The following is a 16849-nucleotide window of genomic DNA, read 5'->3' on the forward strand; positions in this document are numbered from 1 at the left end:
ACTTAACACTTCTAGCTGTGTGACCCTGGGCAAGAGACTTCACCCCAGCCTCAGGGGGAAAAAAAAAGAAAGAAAGAAATGAGAGAAACTAGAGCATAAGAGAAAGTTTAGGACTGGATATTTAGATTTGAGAATTATTTATGTAGGATGACCAATGAATTCATGGAAGCTGATAAAATCATTTAAGCTTTAGCTTTTAATTCCTTAAAATTGCACCAAGACTTATGGGGCACCTCCTTGTGCTGTGTGTTCCAACCAAATTTAAATTGTTCAATTTTTATATTCCCTGTTTACTATGTTCCATCTCCCATTCTGTTTGTGCCTTTGCACAGGCTGATCCCTCTGCCTGGAATTCTCTCACTACTTAACTCTTTCTTTTGGAAGAAGGAATCCTAGTTCCCTTTAAGGCAAACATAGGCTTTTAATATAAGCCATTTCCTCCCACATTATAGTATTTTTATTTTGCATATATGCTTCATTCAGTTACCTGATCAACATATTACATTCCACTTTAGGGGTAAAATATTTTTAAGAGCAGAGGAAAATCTCTTTTCTGTGTCTGTGGCTCCAGTGCTTTTCACATAGTAGGCACTTAATGAATACATGGATTGTTAAAAACTTCATTTCAAAATATGAGGCAAAAAAGGAGAAAAATTATAGACTTAAATAGAATCTTGTAGAAACTGAAAGAATATTCTTTTTTACCTAGATACATATTGAATAGTCATAGAAATTGATTAATTTTAACTTACTGGCAGGTTTTTTTTAATTTGTCATGAAATTAATCATCAACATTTCAAAATTTAGGATTTAGGTCTCAAGATTTGATTCATTTGTAGAGAGATGACAGTTGAACTCATGGAAGCTGATAAAATCACTTAAATTTTGATTATTAAAGTTTAAAAGGGCTGCTAACTGGTGCTATAGATAGAACACTGGGCTCGAGAAGACTCATCTTCAAATTCAAATTCAAATGTGGCCCCAGACACACTTAACTAGCTGTGTGACCCGGGCAAGTCACTTAATCCTATTTATCTCAGTTACTATTTTGTCTGATGAGCTGGAGAAAGAAAATGGCAAGCTACTCCTGTATTTCTGCCAAGAAAACTTCAAATAGGATCATGAAGAATCAAACATGTTTGATGAACAACTGAACAACAACAAAATTAATGCTTAAAACTTCAAGAATAGAGAAGATGATTATATAAGAAATGGAATTTCTGTTAGTCAAGACATACACATAATATTAGTTTAACAAGATAGGTAACAATATTGCTCTCTTTCACATATTTTTTTCTGTGCATTTAAAAAGGTTGCTTTTTCATTTCATTCACAATCCACTAATCCTCTTTGTTACCCTCCTTCCCTTTAAGCAAAACAAACCCATCTGTGCCATTGCTAAGAATGTCTGTTTTATTATGACCCTAAATAAATTTACAAAGGCAGAAATTTTAAGATGACACATTTACTGCCATAATACCACAATACTTAAAAGAGATAATGTTGACATGACTAAAATATGCAAGTCTGTGTGGGGAAATGAAAAAAAAAAAAAAAAAAGACTTCTTGAACAATGCCTGGTTTAAAAAAGAATTGTAGCAGTAGTTATCTTCATATTTTATACTTTATATGCCAGTATATGTTGCCTTTGATAAAATGACAAGACAGATTATGAGAAGAGCTAAAACAAGGTCCTTCAAATCAATAGGCACATGATAAATGATTATTTCATAGAAGATGGTGAAAATTAAGTTTGGGATTAAAAAATCAAAAATAGCTAAAAGTGTTAACAAGTCCTCAGGCATCCAGAAATCTTAGATAGACTAAGCTATCTAACAGACAGACAAGCAGGTAGATAGATAGATAAGCATTTATTAAATGATTACTAATGGGACCAGGCACTTGCTGGGTGCTAAGAATACTCATACAGGCCAAAAAAAAATCTTTCCCTCAAATAGTTTTACTTGTAATGGGGAAAGACAATATTTCAAAGAGAACTAGATTGGGGGGAAGGAGCAGAGAAATATTTCTAGGATGAGAAGGCTACTGTGGAAGGAATGGGAAAATTTGCAGAATAAGGAGTGAATCTAGAAGAAAAGGGAGCTTAAATGGTCTGGGCATTTAATGAAATGATGAACCAGATAAAAACTCACCATCAAGGATGAGGGCCACAGGAGTAAAGACATCTCCAGGGTAAAAAGGTAGAAAAGTCCAGAAAGAAGAGAAAAGAGTTAGTGTGTCTTAGATGAACAAATTTCAAATAGAATCATATGCAAAAATGAAATTGATTTTATCTTAATAGACAGGAAAGGATTGGTTAATACATAGAAGCACTTTCAGAAGCAGTTAGTGCTGTCCTCTTAAGTCAGCTTTACAATTTCAAGTTCGGAGAGACATGATTCAATATTAGTTCATCTAAAAAAGATCTGAGTTTTAGTAGTGGTAGCCGTTTTAGTCTGCTTAGAATTCAGCAAGAGAAACATAGTGCCATGTAGGACTTGAAAAGTAATAGTCCTTCTGTACCTTACCTTCATCAGACCATGTCTGGAATATTGTGTTCTGTTCTGGGAGCCATATTTTAGGCAGGACATTGATAATCTGGAAAATGTCCAGGGACAGGCATTTAGCATTGTTAAAGTGTCATGTGTCCGTACTTATGAGAATAAACTAAAGGAATTATGAATGTTTGTCCTAGAAAAGGAAAACTTAGGTGAGTGGGGAAGTAGACATGCTAGTTGGCCTCATATATATTCATATATATATATATATATACATATATATATGTTTGTTTGTTTTTTAATATGGCTTTTTATTTACCAGATATATGCATGGGTAATTTTACAGCATTGACAATTGCTAAACCTTTTGTTCCAATTTTTCCCCTCCTTCCTCCCACCCCCTCCCCAGATGGCAGGTCGACCAATACATGTTAAATATATTAAAGTATAAATTAAATACAATATATGTATACAAGTCCAAACAGTTGTTTTGCTGTCCAAAAAGAATCAGACTTTGAAACAGTGTACAATTAGCCTGTGAAGGAAATCAAAAATGCAGGCGGACAAAAATAGAGGGATTGGAAATTCTATGTAGTAGTTCATAGTCGTCTCCCAGAATTCTTTTGCTGGGTGTAGCTGGTTTAGTTCATTACTGCTCTATTGGAACTGATTTGGTTCATCTCATTGTTGGAGAGGGCCACGTCCATCAGAATTGATCATCATATAATATTGTTGTTGAAGTATATAATGATCTCCTGGTACTGCTCATTTCACTCAGCATCAGTAAGTCTCTCTCCAGGCCTTTCTGAAATCATCCTGCTGTTTATTTTCTTTTTTTTTTTTTTTTTTTGAGGCTGGGGTTAAGTGACTTGCCCAGGGTCACACAGCTAGGAAGTGTTAAGTGTCTGAGATCAGATTGAACTCGGGTCCTCCTGAATTCAAGGCTGGTGCTCTATCCACTGCACCACCTAGCTGCCCCTACCTGCTGGTCATTTCTTACAGAACAATAATATTCCATAATATTCATATATCACAATTTTTTCAGCCATTCTCCAATTGATGGGCATCCACTCAGTTTCCAGTTTCTGACTATTACAAATATGGCCTCCAATATTTGAAAGGCTAGAACATAGATGAGAAAATAAATTTATTTTGCCTAGTCTTGAAAGAGAGAATTAAGAGTTCAAAGGGTTAAAATTAAAACTAACAAAATAACTCAGTGCTATTATACTAAGTTGGAATGGTTTGTTTTATAAGGAAGGGTAGATAACTACTGTTCAGATGGGCTAGGAAAGAAATTCTTGTGCAGGAATGGGCTGTACTAAATGACCTCTCAAACCCCTTGAGAGTTTTTAAATAATTTTAAAATAAATTTGTATTTGAGGGGAAAAAAAGAATCTACTTCCAGCGATTGTGGCAAGTTTGAAATAATTGTGATTTTTTTTTTTAATGTAGTATAGAATTTTTTATTTAATTTGGAAAACACGACAAATATAAAAAAATAAAATTAATGGAAGACGTTTTGCAAAATGGGTAAGAGATTATAATTAGAACATAAAGTATCCTAACATAAATTTAGACTTGAAAGAGACCTCGTAAATCATTTTAGACCAACCCCACCTCATTTTGAGGATGAGAAAACTGAAGAACAAAAAACTTAGGCAGTATATTCAGATCACATAATTGCTAAGGAGCAAAATCAGAATCTATATTTGGTTTTTTAAGTCAAAGGTAAAAAAAGAGATAAGAAAGGAACAGAAGAAAATGTTATCATTAAAAAAACAAAAACAGAACATCAATAGTTTAGGGTTTAATGAGTTTTTTGAAAGTATAGTTTTTCTTTTTTTAATTTGATCACCAAGTATTTGATAATATCATGGAGATTTATAGTAAGAGACAGAAATATCCAAGATTTGATGAATTACTCATCATTGAGTTTTCCTTCACTGTGGTTTCAAGCAGAGGCTTAGATGCGCCCTTTGGAGGAAGACTAGACAATAGGTTGATACCTTGAATGGGAATTATGTTGTATTTATTAGCTTCAGAAATGTATTCAAGCTTCAGGAGTTCCTGACATAGAACATAATTCTAATACTAACATAATGGCAATTGTGCCACTTTCAAAAATGACTATTTTGGTGTGGGAAAAAAACAAACAAAACTATCCTTTTGGAAATTTTTAAGTTTTTAAAAATATCTTTTTTTAAAGGACCAAAGCTCTTCAAAGAACCCAGTGCAAAATCCAATAAGCATATAATACAAAATGCGCTAGCTCATTGCTGCTTGGCTGGAAAAGTAAATGAAGGTCAGAAGAAAAAAATACTGGAGGTAAGATATGTTTTTAATTACAATGATTCTTTTTAAAGTAGTGATTAAATTATACAATTTAGATTTATTTATTAGATTAAATCTTCGAATCAGCAACAGTTGGGTGGGGTAGTAGAGAGAACACTGGGATTGGAATCAGGAGGAGTTCAGTTCCTGTCTTCAACATGTTCTGCCTCAGTTTTTTCCAGCTGTAAAATGTAAAAAAAATTGCATCTATCTCCCAGAGTTATTCTGAGAATCAAATGACATATGTGTCAAGGGCTTTGCAAACATTCAATATTATTGTTTCAGAGGCAGCAGGCATCTATAAAAGATACATAGTTATGCATCTTAATTACAAGATTGAATCAGAGTTCAGCCAAAATGAGATTCTAGAAAACTGGAAGATACACTCCTCTTGTCAAGGACCAACCCAGCTACGTTTAGAGAGACTTAGTAACAGGTTGGCCCTCCAAGTGATAGGTTTTGGGGCCCATAGTAATCTGTAAAGACTCTTTCAAGGTATGGAAGGGTAATAATCATTGTCAGTGAAAAGAAAATCCAAACTGAATTGGAGATTTTCTTATAGTATTGAAGCCCAGAGGTACAAAGTGTTTCATGGAGAGTATAACTTTCTCTTCTGAAATTAAGATATAGCACACTCTAAAAAGACAGAAAAGTTAATACAAAGGGAAGAAATATTTTAGGTAGCACATCATTGCAGAATTTCCTGTGAAATTGTAATGTTTACATAGTACATAGGATTTTGCATTTAAAGTATCCCTGTCTAATTAACATTTATTTCTAATTTTACAAGATATATTCAGCTTTGTCCTTTTTACAAATAGCCCTTATTTTTTATTTGTACTAGGTATTTTTAGAAGGTAGATAGTGACTCAGAGCATAACTATGTGTTATTTTTATTCTTTATTCTAAAGGAAATGGAGAAGTCTGATGCCAACAACTTCTTGATCTTGTTCCGGGATTCAGGCTGCCAGTTTAGGTCTTTATATACCTACTGCCCAGAAACGGAAGAAATCAATAAACTGGCTGGAATTGGCCCTAAATCTATCACTAAAAAAATGATAGAAGGGCTATATAAATATAACTCTGACAGAAAGCAATTTAGCCACATACCTGCTAAGACCATGTCTGCCAGTGTGGATGCGATTACCATTCACAGTCATTTGTGGCAATCCAAAAGACCAGTAACACCCAAGAAACTGTTAACCACTAAGGCATAGTAGTTGGGGAAAATATTTGCTTCAGAACACTTGATATATTTGCACTTCATCTTCTTGCCTATCAAAGATAAGTTTTTGGTTGCCAACAAGACTTTTATTACTTAAAACTGGACACTAAGCTCTGTTGATGTCATGCACAACTGGAATGTAAACCGCAGTATTTGGGAACTGAGAAGATTGTCACTTTGGTGATAAGTTCAAGTGATCATGGGAATGTCCTGATTTACCTATGGAGATGTGTATGTGGTAATAGAGGGCACATCTGCACGAGATAAGGTTTGATACACAAGCACTGAATGTTCTTCTGTAGTAGCTGGACTTAAGGTTGAAAATATGGTTGAAATTATGGATTTTTGTGTTTCTGTTATGTTTTTTACCTTTTAATGTATGTTCTTGTCTTCAAATGGTTTATTTTGCTAATTTTTCCTCTACTAAAGAAACTTTTGGTCTTATTCTTAAACTCCATTTGAATTTTGTTATATATGGAGACTGAGATTAAATGAAACACATCTTAAGAGGTAATTTGCACCTTTCTTAATGATGCTGCGAAAAAAAAACACTAGATTTCATTTTGCAAACCCTCAAGTTTTAATGATGTCATAGCAGTTTCAAAAGCTGTTACACTAAGTATTTACAGTCTGTATTTATTATTCACACAAGTATTAACATTTCTTTAAGAAAAGGAGGAAGTGTTTTTTATAGAGCTGCTAAGATTTGTCTTTTCGGGTTTGGATAAATAACTGTAAAGAATTCAATCTATGTATGCTGTATCCACATCAGCTCTGTTCAACTCAGAATGATGTAGATTTTCTTTTAATAAAAAGAGACTCTCACTTGTAAAGTAAATCACTTTATAATCTTACAGAAATGAATGACATTTTGAGAATAGTCTTTTCATCTAATATCCAGTCATCTGTTGTTTTCAAGAGCTTTTTTCATTATATTTATAAGTAGTACAAAAACTATACTTAGAAATCTTTTTTAAAAATATGGACAAAGGGCTGCATTTTTATTTCAAAACAATTTCTAATTCTATTTTTTCTTTGCTTAGCTTGGACATTCTTCCATTTTAAATTGTTTTCAAATAGAATTCTTTAGATTGAATACAAACTTGAAACCTTCCTCTATATGATCTTTTATTTCTTTAATAATGCTTACCAGAGTGTTACTTGGGGGGGAAAATTCATTCTCAGGAAAGGACTTGAATGATTATGTGACCCTGTCATGTTCAGTGTTGTGACAACTGTGTCAAATTTAGAGAAAAGGCAGGATTGCGCTGCCATTGAAAGGTGGCATGTGTTTTCTTTCATGGGAATTAGAGAGACTAAAAAGAAACATTTCTCTTGTTGAGTTGCTTAAAGATAAGGTTGCATATGATGTACTTTATTTACTTATTAAAAAAAGAAAAAGGATAGGAATGAGATGTCCCTGAACCATACTTTTTTAATTATTATAAGGCCTTAGGCATCAATGCATCTGAGTTATCAACATTTTCTCAGAAGTGCTGTCAATATTTTACTGTAATTTATGTTCTTATATTTATGTATATTTGTTAAAACTGTAAAAAAAATCCATAGAATTTCCAATATCTGTGCAAAATGTATGTGTAGCTCAAAACTACTTGTGATCTACTGTTTGCATGTAAGAGACCAGGATATGTAACTCATATTTTAAGCATATACATATTGTGTACATAATATATAAATATTAAAAAAAAAGGTGGGGGAAGGTTGCACAAAATGTGCCTGTTAGACAACAGTGTCCATGATTACAATGAAGTGATTTTAAAATAAGCATTTCAGAAAGGTCATAGTAAAATTTTTTAAAAATTTAAATCAGAATGTGGTGAATAATAGGGATCATTTATTGAGAATTAAAAAGTTTAGTTATTACATTTGCTTTTTGTAATTGCTAAATGATTCAGTCTCCGGATGAAATTTGCCTAAATATTTTCTAAATAAAAAATTTGATGCATAATTTTAGAAGAAACCTTTCACATTATTGATACCACATGTGATACAGTGTATCCTGGAATCTAATTGTCTAACAGTTGAACTGTAATTTGTGCAATGTCTAAAGGCAGAATGTGAATATTTTCACAAGTTCATTGCTCTCAGTACAAAATTTTCTTTATTGATATAGGAAGAGTTTGGGGCTTTTCCTTTTTAAGACTGCAAATTTTCTAATCATGTTATGGCTTTACTTGGAGCCATGTGGGAAAAAAAAATTTTTTTTTTAAGGAAAACGATGCTTTTTTGTAAAGACTGGGATTTATTGTTGACCTTGTTGGAACACACTTGTGCTTTCAACAGCAGAGGTCAGATTTCTATTATGATTATGATTGGTATGATTAAAATCTGCCAAACAATGCAAAGATGTTCAATTCTGTTACTTCAATTATGGAATATTTTCAGTTCATCTTGATTTGTTTGGATTTTTATTTTAATGTTACAGCTCTTCTTGTTTGGCTGTTTAAAGCCAAAATCAAATAATTTAATTATGGTTTCATGGGCACTGTTGAGCAATGTATGCTGTGTATGGTGTGATTATCTATCCACTTGAAGCATTATTTCCAACTTTTTTTTCAGATGCTGTGCTGTAAAATATTGTCATATTGTTCATTTCCTGGTATAGTGTATTCCCTCCCTGCTTTCCTTTGAATAAAAGCATGGCACCAAATAATTCATTATTTGTCTTGAGTTAAAAAAGGGCGGGGGAGGCATATCCTTTCTGTGATTTGACCCTTTACATTTTTGCAAATAAGTTTGCTCAAAAGATTCAATTCTAGATTTCTTTGGTGGTTATATATATACTTAAAGGCTAAGTTTTCAAATCCTCCATGAAGAACATCTCTTAGTAATGTAAAAGAAAAATATATTGGAGTAGTTTGACTTCATTTGAACAATACTATAAAATCAGATTTCCTGTAATTATATTCACTTTTCCATCAATCTGTTTCCATTAGCTGTGAACTTAGTTTAGATTGTTATAAGATTAGAATTTATGACATTTATTAAATAACCAGAGTATCAGAATTATTCCAGAGTACATCTACTAGCTAAAGAGAGCTTTATATCATAGTCTTATGATCAGTTCTTTTAATTTAGGTCTTGTAGACTACTAGTTCCAATTTTATTCTTTTGGATTATCAGTTTTTTTACAATTAGAAGGGATATGAAAATTTGCTGTATTTCATTTTAAGATAAGGAAACAAAGGACTCAAAAACAGGTAAAGTAATCAGCCCAGCATCATTCAGGTAACTAATAACAGATTTAAAAAAAAAAAAAAAAAATGAGCTATTTGACTCAAATGGTATGCTTTCTCCTAAACATAAGGATTTACCAAATGTTTTACTTGGTGCTAAGCCTTGTATATGTTGGAAAGACTGGCGTTAAATAATGCCTGTTTTTCAATGAGTTTAATTTCTATTTGAAGAAAATAGACTTTTCTGATTTCTCCAACTGTTGGCTAATTCCTTCCCCCATTCCCCGTCTATCACAAAACTGTCTTGTATTAATTTTGTGTGCTTAAAATGAATGCAAAGTGATTGGTTAGGGAAAAGAATTAGAATAGGTGAGGCCTTACCCAGAGCTGTGAAGGAATCTAGAGATTCTAAGCAGTATATATCATAAGAGAGTGTTTGAAATTAAGGAGGCAACTAGAGCAAAAGCAGAGAGATAGATATGGTGGAATTGATTGGTTGGAGGAATAGCAAATCAGCCAGTTTCGCTGGACAAGAGTTAATGAAAGTGAATAATGTCATGCATAAGGTTTGAAAGGTAAGTGGGAGCCAGCCGCCAAAGGGTTTTTCATCAGAATTCCTGTAATACAAAAGATGGTTAAAGCAGTGTAGGGGCTAGAGCTGCACTTGAATAAAATCACTTTTGTGGCCATGGCAGAGGGAGAGCCACGAGGCAGGGAGACCAGTTAGGAAACTGAGGAAGGGTGGTGGTGGCTAAGTGAGGGCAGAGAGGGATGTGGAGAAGAATTCTGCAGAAGCAGAATTGATCAAACTTGGCAACTGATTACAGATAGAGGCAGATTGAACATTTGAGTCCAGGAAATTGTCAAGACTAAGTTGTAGAGAAAGTGTCATCTGAATTGTTAGAGGAGGTTGCTCATTGGCAGCTTCCTACATGCCATCAACTCACAAGTCTAGTCAAAATTTATAAATAAAAGGAATGTGCATGTTGTATGTCCATATGTGTGCATGCTTTAAAGATATTATAGGAATGCAAACTTTACTGAACATGTCTTTAAAGCTTTCATAGATCCCATATTACTTTTTTTCAGAAGCAGGTGGGTCACACTATTCTCTCAGCACAATGCAGTCTTATTTTGTTTTTGCAACTTTCCCCCATCTATTGCAAAAGAGGCATGGTCCATAAAAGCACAAGAGAGATAACTGACCCTTCAATTCAACTTTCTTTGGGATCCTCACTTAGGAAATTAAACAGGAAAAGTAAGGCACAAAAAGCCTGAGCCCAACACCAAGGAGAGACTTGGATCCTCCCATTAACTCCCAGAGAAAATTTCATGGCAGATGGGGAAAAAAAAAAACTGTACTTGAGGTAAAGGGCAAATGAACTTCACAATTAAGGACATAGACAAATGAAAATTCCTACCATTGGGCAATAATCTGCAGAAATAATCCTATATCAAAGAATGAATTATAAGAAAAAAGGAAGCCTGTTAGGCAAAATCTATAAAGAAAGCAGTGAATAATAAAAACGCTTCAGTAAGTGGAGCTCTAAATTGGTACCTTAGGAACTTTAATTCCACGAGGAATACAGAGATTAAAGAAAGATTAAGTATAAGGGCCATAAATTAAGGAATAAAAATCTAGAATGATCAGAAATGGAAGATCAAATAACAATGAAGGGGAAAAAAAACCTTTTTAGAAAAAGCTACAGAAAATGCAGTTTTAAAAACTAATGTTTTAGGGCAGCTAGAGGGTGCAGTGAATAGAGCACCTGACCTGAAGTCAGGAGGACCCGAGTTCAAATGTGATCTCAGACACTTAACACTTCCTAGCTGTGTGACCCTGGGCAAGTCACTTAACCCCAATTGCCTCAGCAAAAAAAAAAAAAAAGTTTTAGACTACAAAACCTTAAACCAATGACATTTTTATATAGCAGGGGAATAGAAAAATCCCACTCTAAATAATTTTAAAATGCATGTGAGCATAAGGGGATCAATTTAACAAAGTTGCAAGAAAGATTTGCAAAGATTCAATTATAAAATGCTCTAAAGAAAAAAAAAAATTAACTGGAGAATATTTATTTAGTGCTTATGTCCAGACCATTCAATACTGGTATAACAGCAGTGACAATATCACCAAAGCTAATTTATACTTTTTAATGCTATGCCAATAAAATTATCAAAGGAATACTTTGTAGAACTTGATAAAATAATAAAACTTCTGAATGAATTTCAGGACCATTTTATTATCTCTAACGCTTTCTTGCATTTGAGAAATATTGGCATTTTTTCCACTTGGGATTATTATTTCTCAAAGTACTTTTCAAGGACATTCTTTTGGATTTCTTCAAGGTTTGCTTTCTGTCTCTCAATTAAAAAACTTTGAATTGAAGTAATCTGATACAAATCAACACCGACACAGAAGTTTTTCTTTTTCCCCCTCCCAAACTTCTGTATTCATTAAAGGGACCATCATTTTTCCAGTCGCCTAGGTTCACAACTTTGGCATTGTCAACTTCTCACACTGTTCATCCTACTTATTTAATCATTTGCTGAATCTGGCCATTTCTACTACCCATATTTCATCTTTCAAATCTGATTTTTTTTTTGAGTAACATATTTTGAGTTATATTTTCTCAAAAGCTTTTTCCATATCTATTGATACAATTATGTAATTTTGCTTTTTATTTTCAAAACATATATATGGATAATTTTTCAACATTGACCCTTGCAAAACCTTGTGCGCCAAATGTTCCCCTCCTTCCCCCTACCCCTCTCCTAGATGGCAAGTAATCCAATATATATGTAAGCATATTTATACAGTTATCTTGCTGCACAAGAAAAATTAGATCAGACAGGAAAAAAATGGGAAAACAAAATGCAAGCAAACAATAAGAGTGAAAATGCTGTGTTGTGATCCACACTCAGTTCCCACAGTCCTTTCTCTGGGTGCAGATGTCTTTCTTCATCACAAGATCATTGGAACTGGCATCAGTCATCTCATTGTTGGAAAGAGTCCATCCCTTCTTTCAATTCTGGTCTTCAAATTTTGCCTGGACTGTTCTAACTAGCATCCTTACCTGAAGTCTCTTCTCTATTAAGTTCAAAACTGAGCATGTCTCTTTTCCTATCCAATTATCTCCAGTGGCTCCCTATTGCCATTAGGATAAAAATAAAAATAAATTGGCTTTTAAAGGTGACCCAACCTGTCCAGATTTATTAAACATTAAATTATTCCTCTTCCTGGCCCCACCAAAATGGTCCTTCTAGACATCCCACCGTACTTCCATCCTTTTGAATTTGTACACATTCATTCTTTATAAACTTAAATATGTTCACATTGCATCCCTGTCAGCAAAGCTCCTTGAGAATAGGAATTCATTTTTATCTTTGCCCAGCACAATGATTGTTGATCATTCTGACCCCCACTTAAGGCCCCCAAATAGGCAGGAGAAGGGGAATCTGACAAATCTGTCTTGATAGCACATCGAAGATGGAAATTTTAGGTTTAAATCCAAGTACTTGCCATTTTGTTGTGAGCACTAATGTCAGTGACATTTCTCATCTGTAAAATGGAGGTGAATGATACTTCTGTTAATTATGAGTTGTGGTGAGACTCAAATGAGATAATTTCTGCGAGTACCATGCAACTGCCCTATTATCTATGCAGCTGCAGTCCAAAGGGCTTCCTTCCATATGAGTCATCACCCTGGGTTTAGTCTGACGCCTGGATGTTCATTTCTAACCCAGACAGGGGTCCTTCCCCATCATGTCTTGTATCTAGTGACGAAATTTTCTGAAATAATGGATCACTTGAAATATTCTGAAAACCATGTGAGAAAGCAGAGTGAATTTAGAGTCAGCAAATCTGGGTTAAGTCAGTCAAGGGCCATGCATGGCCTGCACCAAATGCTAATGATACAAAAAAATATAAACCTGGTCGCTGTGAGGAGCTACATGCTAATGAGAGCCGTAACATGCAAACAACTATGTATCCACAAGACATCCCACCTGAGTCACTTGTTATCTATGCAGTCTTGGTCCAAGCCATAATATCTCTCATCCACAGCTTCCTCATATGTAAACTGACCCTCCCAGCTTGAAATCTGTGGTCTTCTGGTCCTATTTCTTGGCAGTGTGAGGACTCCTTCAAGTTCAAGATGGGAAGATTTTTCCCTTCAGGACAGAGGACCAGAGACACAGCATCCAAAAGATTACGCCCTTACAACTCACTCTTCCATACTAGAAATATAACTCAATTTAACAAGTATTTGTCAATCACATATGTTAAGGATTCTGCTAGGCTAAGTACTGACAATGCAAATATAATGAAACTATTCCTTCTCTCAAGTAGTTTACATTCTAGGAAGGGAAGAGATAAGTATTTGTGTAGCACCAACTATATAACTAGACACTTTACAAATATCATTTAATCCTCACAACAGCCCTTCAAATGTGAATTCTGTAATGGTAATTTTGCAGCTGAGAAAACTGAGGTAAACAGATTCAATGATAAAACTAGTTTCTAATGTTGGTTTTGAACTTGGGTCTTTCTGATTTCAAGCCCAGCATTCTATCAATGTGTACCACTTCATTCTGCTACTGAAAAGTAATAGGTACACAGATAAATATATGCAAAATTTATAGGGAATAAATAAATACCAGAGGCTGAAGAAATCGTTATTAACTAGGAGAATCAGGAAAGGCCATTTATAGAAAATGACACCTGACTTGTACCTTGAAGAAAGCTAGAGATTTTATTAAAAGGTAACTTAGGAAGGGGAGTATTTCATGCATGAGTGACAGACTGTGAAGAGGAGATGAAATATCATTCAAGGGAAAGTAGGACCAGTTTGGTGGGAACATAGAGGGTGTGATGTACTTTTTGGATATATAAGTTGAAAGGGCTTGAAGGTAACTTGTCTCCTAGAGTGAAAACTCTCCCTGATGGACCTTCAATTCTTAGGAACAGAGCCTGGCACCCTTAATTCCCAGATCAAAGGTAGTACTATAGAGATGGAATTGAAGAGAATAGTTTTTGCTTGAGTGAACTGGGATCCAGGACTGGCTTGCTTTGATCTTTGGGCTCCATCTTCTCCATGATATCCACTCCGTGGGTGAACTCCAAGAACAACAAAGAGCACTATGAGGTCACACTCATTTTAAAGAGGAGGAGATAGAACCTCGTGGAAATGTAAGGTTTGGCCCAGCTGTTGGATTCTTCAGTAAATCTATTGTTTTTGCTCACAGTGCTAGGTCTCCAATGTGCCCCAAGATGATGGTAGTCATTAAGTTGGCAAGTTTACTATAAAAATGGCCAAGGGGACTAAATCCACATTAGCCTCCTAAAGGTCTTAATATTACCCTGCACCAAGCACAGAAGGTAATCCTGTAACTCAAAATTAAATTACTTAAGTTATTTGTTAGATGTTTACTTCCTATTTAAAACTGTTCTAAATATTACAAGATATAGGAAAAATATAGCTATATGGATGTAATATAACATGATATTTACATATTATAATATATACTATAATGTATATACCAGTCTGGATCATATTTTACACATACACATACACCCTCAATTTCTTCCTTTAAGGAACTTATTTTCCTGAAGAGAGAGAGCTTATACATGTGAAAAATTTGAGAGATCACATATTATATAATCAAAGGAGACATTATTCTGGAGATGTTGATAGCTGGCAGGGACTTCTGATTTTCCAGTCCAACTGCAATTTGATAAATAAGGTCCCAAACAAGGTGATGTGGGCTAGAAGAAGGAACTGAATTGGGAATTGGAACCCAGAAGTTCTCATTCTAGCTCTGATACTAAATTAATTATATTGTTCCTTTCCTTCTTTGGACACTAGTTTTTGCCAATAGAATGATAGGATTGGGTAAAGGTCCCTTGCCACTCTCAAATGTGTGGGAGTGCTGGCTGGGGCTTTTTGGAGGAGATGATTCTTGAAGAATGAATGGTGTTTGGATGGAGAGAGAAAATTGTGAAGCCATTACAAGCAGAGGGAGTAAATAAAGCAAAATTAAAATAGGCTCAGAGGGGCACCTAGTTTGTGCAGTAGATAGAACTCAGGAGGACCCGAGTTCAAATTTGACCTCAGACACTTAACACTTCCTAGCTGTGTGACCCTGGGCAAGTCACTTAACCCCAATTGCCTCAGCAAAAAAAAGAAAAAAGAAAGAATGCAGACTCAGATACATTCTAAAACCAAATTAGAATGATATGGGAATCACCCATTTACTCTTCATCATGACTGCCAATAAAAGCGAACTGACTTTGTTGACTTTCCCCCAAAAAACCCCATTCTGTCCCCTAAGAGGACTTGTTAGTATGAGTAGGAAACAAAAACCTTTCTTGGGATTTTCAGTGATAGTCTGATGAGGAGGACCATCACAGTCCCTGTGTAGCTCAGGCTAGAATGACTCTGGAAGGATAGGTAATAGTAGATATCTCCTTGATTGAAAAAAATTAAGAGGCCAGAGAAATATGAGTTGTATTGGGCTGGTGTCAAATAAAATAGGCAGAACTTAAAAAAAAACTGTACACAATAACTAAAATAATAAAAAGGGGCCCCAGAGAGGAGGAAGCACCTCCCACTTTTGAGTAGAAAGATGGTGGGATGATATGGGTGCAGAATATTGCACATATTTTTAATTAAGATCAGTTGAATTTGCTTAACTATTTTTCTTTTTTACAACAATTGTTACAATGATGGGGGTGATAATGATCTTTGAATTATATCTGGAAGTTACTATAGTATAAAAGCAAAGGCCGTTTGTAAATGTTTAGATATCTCCTACTACCCTAGGAGAACCCCATCCTATAATTTGAACCATAAACTTATAACAGGCAAGAGGCCAAGTCCCAAGTAAGAAACATAACTCAGTATTGGTCATAACTAGTAGTTTCTCTATTCTAAAATCATCATCTTCCCCTTCTAAACTTCTTTAACCATCCAGAGTAATTTCCCTAGCAGTTTCCTCCCTACTCATCTCTGGCTTTCAGAATCACTCATGTTCTCTAGGTACCAGACCAGAATTGCCCCCATTCTCTTAATCTGGGAGATAGGCAGTTACACCCAGTCGAGTGGGCAGTGAAAAAGTAACAGGGATTCTGGGTTCCAATTCTGTTTCTGACTCATTTTTTGACACCTTGGGCAAATATTTTCTATCCACCTCCAGATCTAAGGAATAGGGGTTGAAGTTAGTGGGTTCCCAAGGATATAAGGATAAGCCACCAGTAACAATGAGACACATTTGTGGAGTTATGAATTACAGAGATAAGCAGATTTATCATTTTCTGAAGCACTAGAAAATATTATATGTAATTGATACTTGTTTCTGGGAAAGAGAAAACACTATGAACAAGTTTGAATGCCAGCAGGAGAGAAAAGTCCTAAAGGTCCCTTCCAAGGGATCATTCCTACCATTTATAAGTAGACACTTAACTCCAAGGTGCCAACATGGTGACAGTGGGGATACTTCCTCCAATGATAGCGTCCCTATTCTCCCCTATGAGTTCCAGGATCTTTGAACCAATCTGCATAGTGGTGAGAGCCTACATTCAGCCATTCCTCTTG

At 34.8% G+C, this 16849-nt stretch overlaps 1 protein-coding gene across 6 annotated transcripts in view; it reads left to right on the plus strand.

Moving 5' to 3' along the window:
• CAMSAP2 (calmodulin regulated spectrin associated protein family member 2) overlaps nt 1–8728 on the plus strand; it is a 145732-nt gene extending 137004 nt beyond the window's left edge. For all 6 annotated transcript variants that reach the window (XR_012489056.1, XR_012489057.1, XM_074308722.1 and 3 more), the window contains 2 exons: nt 4708–4826; nt 5744–8728. Coding sequence is in view for 4 of the 6 variants with exons in the window: in XM_074308722.1 (XP_074164823.1) it covers nt 4708–4826; nt 5744–6049 (425 nt within the window). In the remaining 2 variants the exon portion in view is untranslated. The remainder of the gene's footprint in view (nt 1–4707; nt 4827–5743) is intronic.
• Nucleotides 8729–16849: the final 8121 nt, after the last annotated feature.

This window comes from Sminthopsis crassicaudata, chromosome 4 (genome assembly GCF_048593235.1).
Source record: "Sminthopsis crassicaudata isolate SCR6 chromosome 4, ASM4859323v1, whole genome shotgun sequence".
NCBI classification, from domain to species: Eukaryota; Metazoa; Chordata; class Mammalia; order Dasyuromorphia; family Dasyuridae; genus Sminthopsis; species Sminthopsis crassicaudata.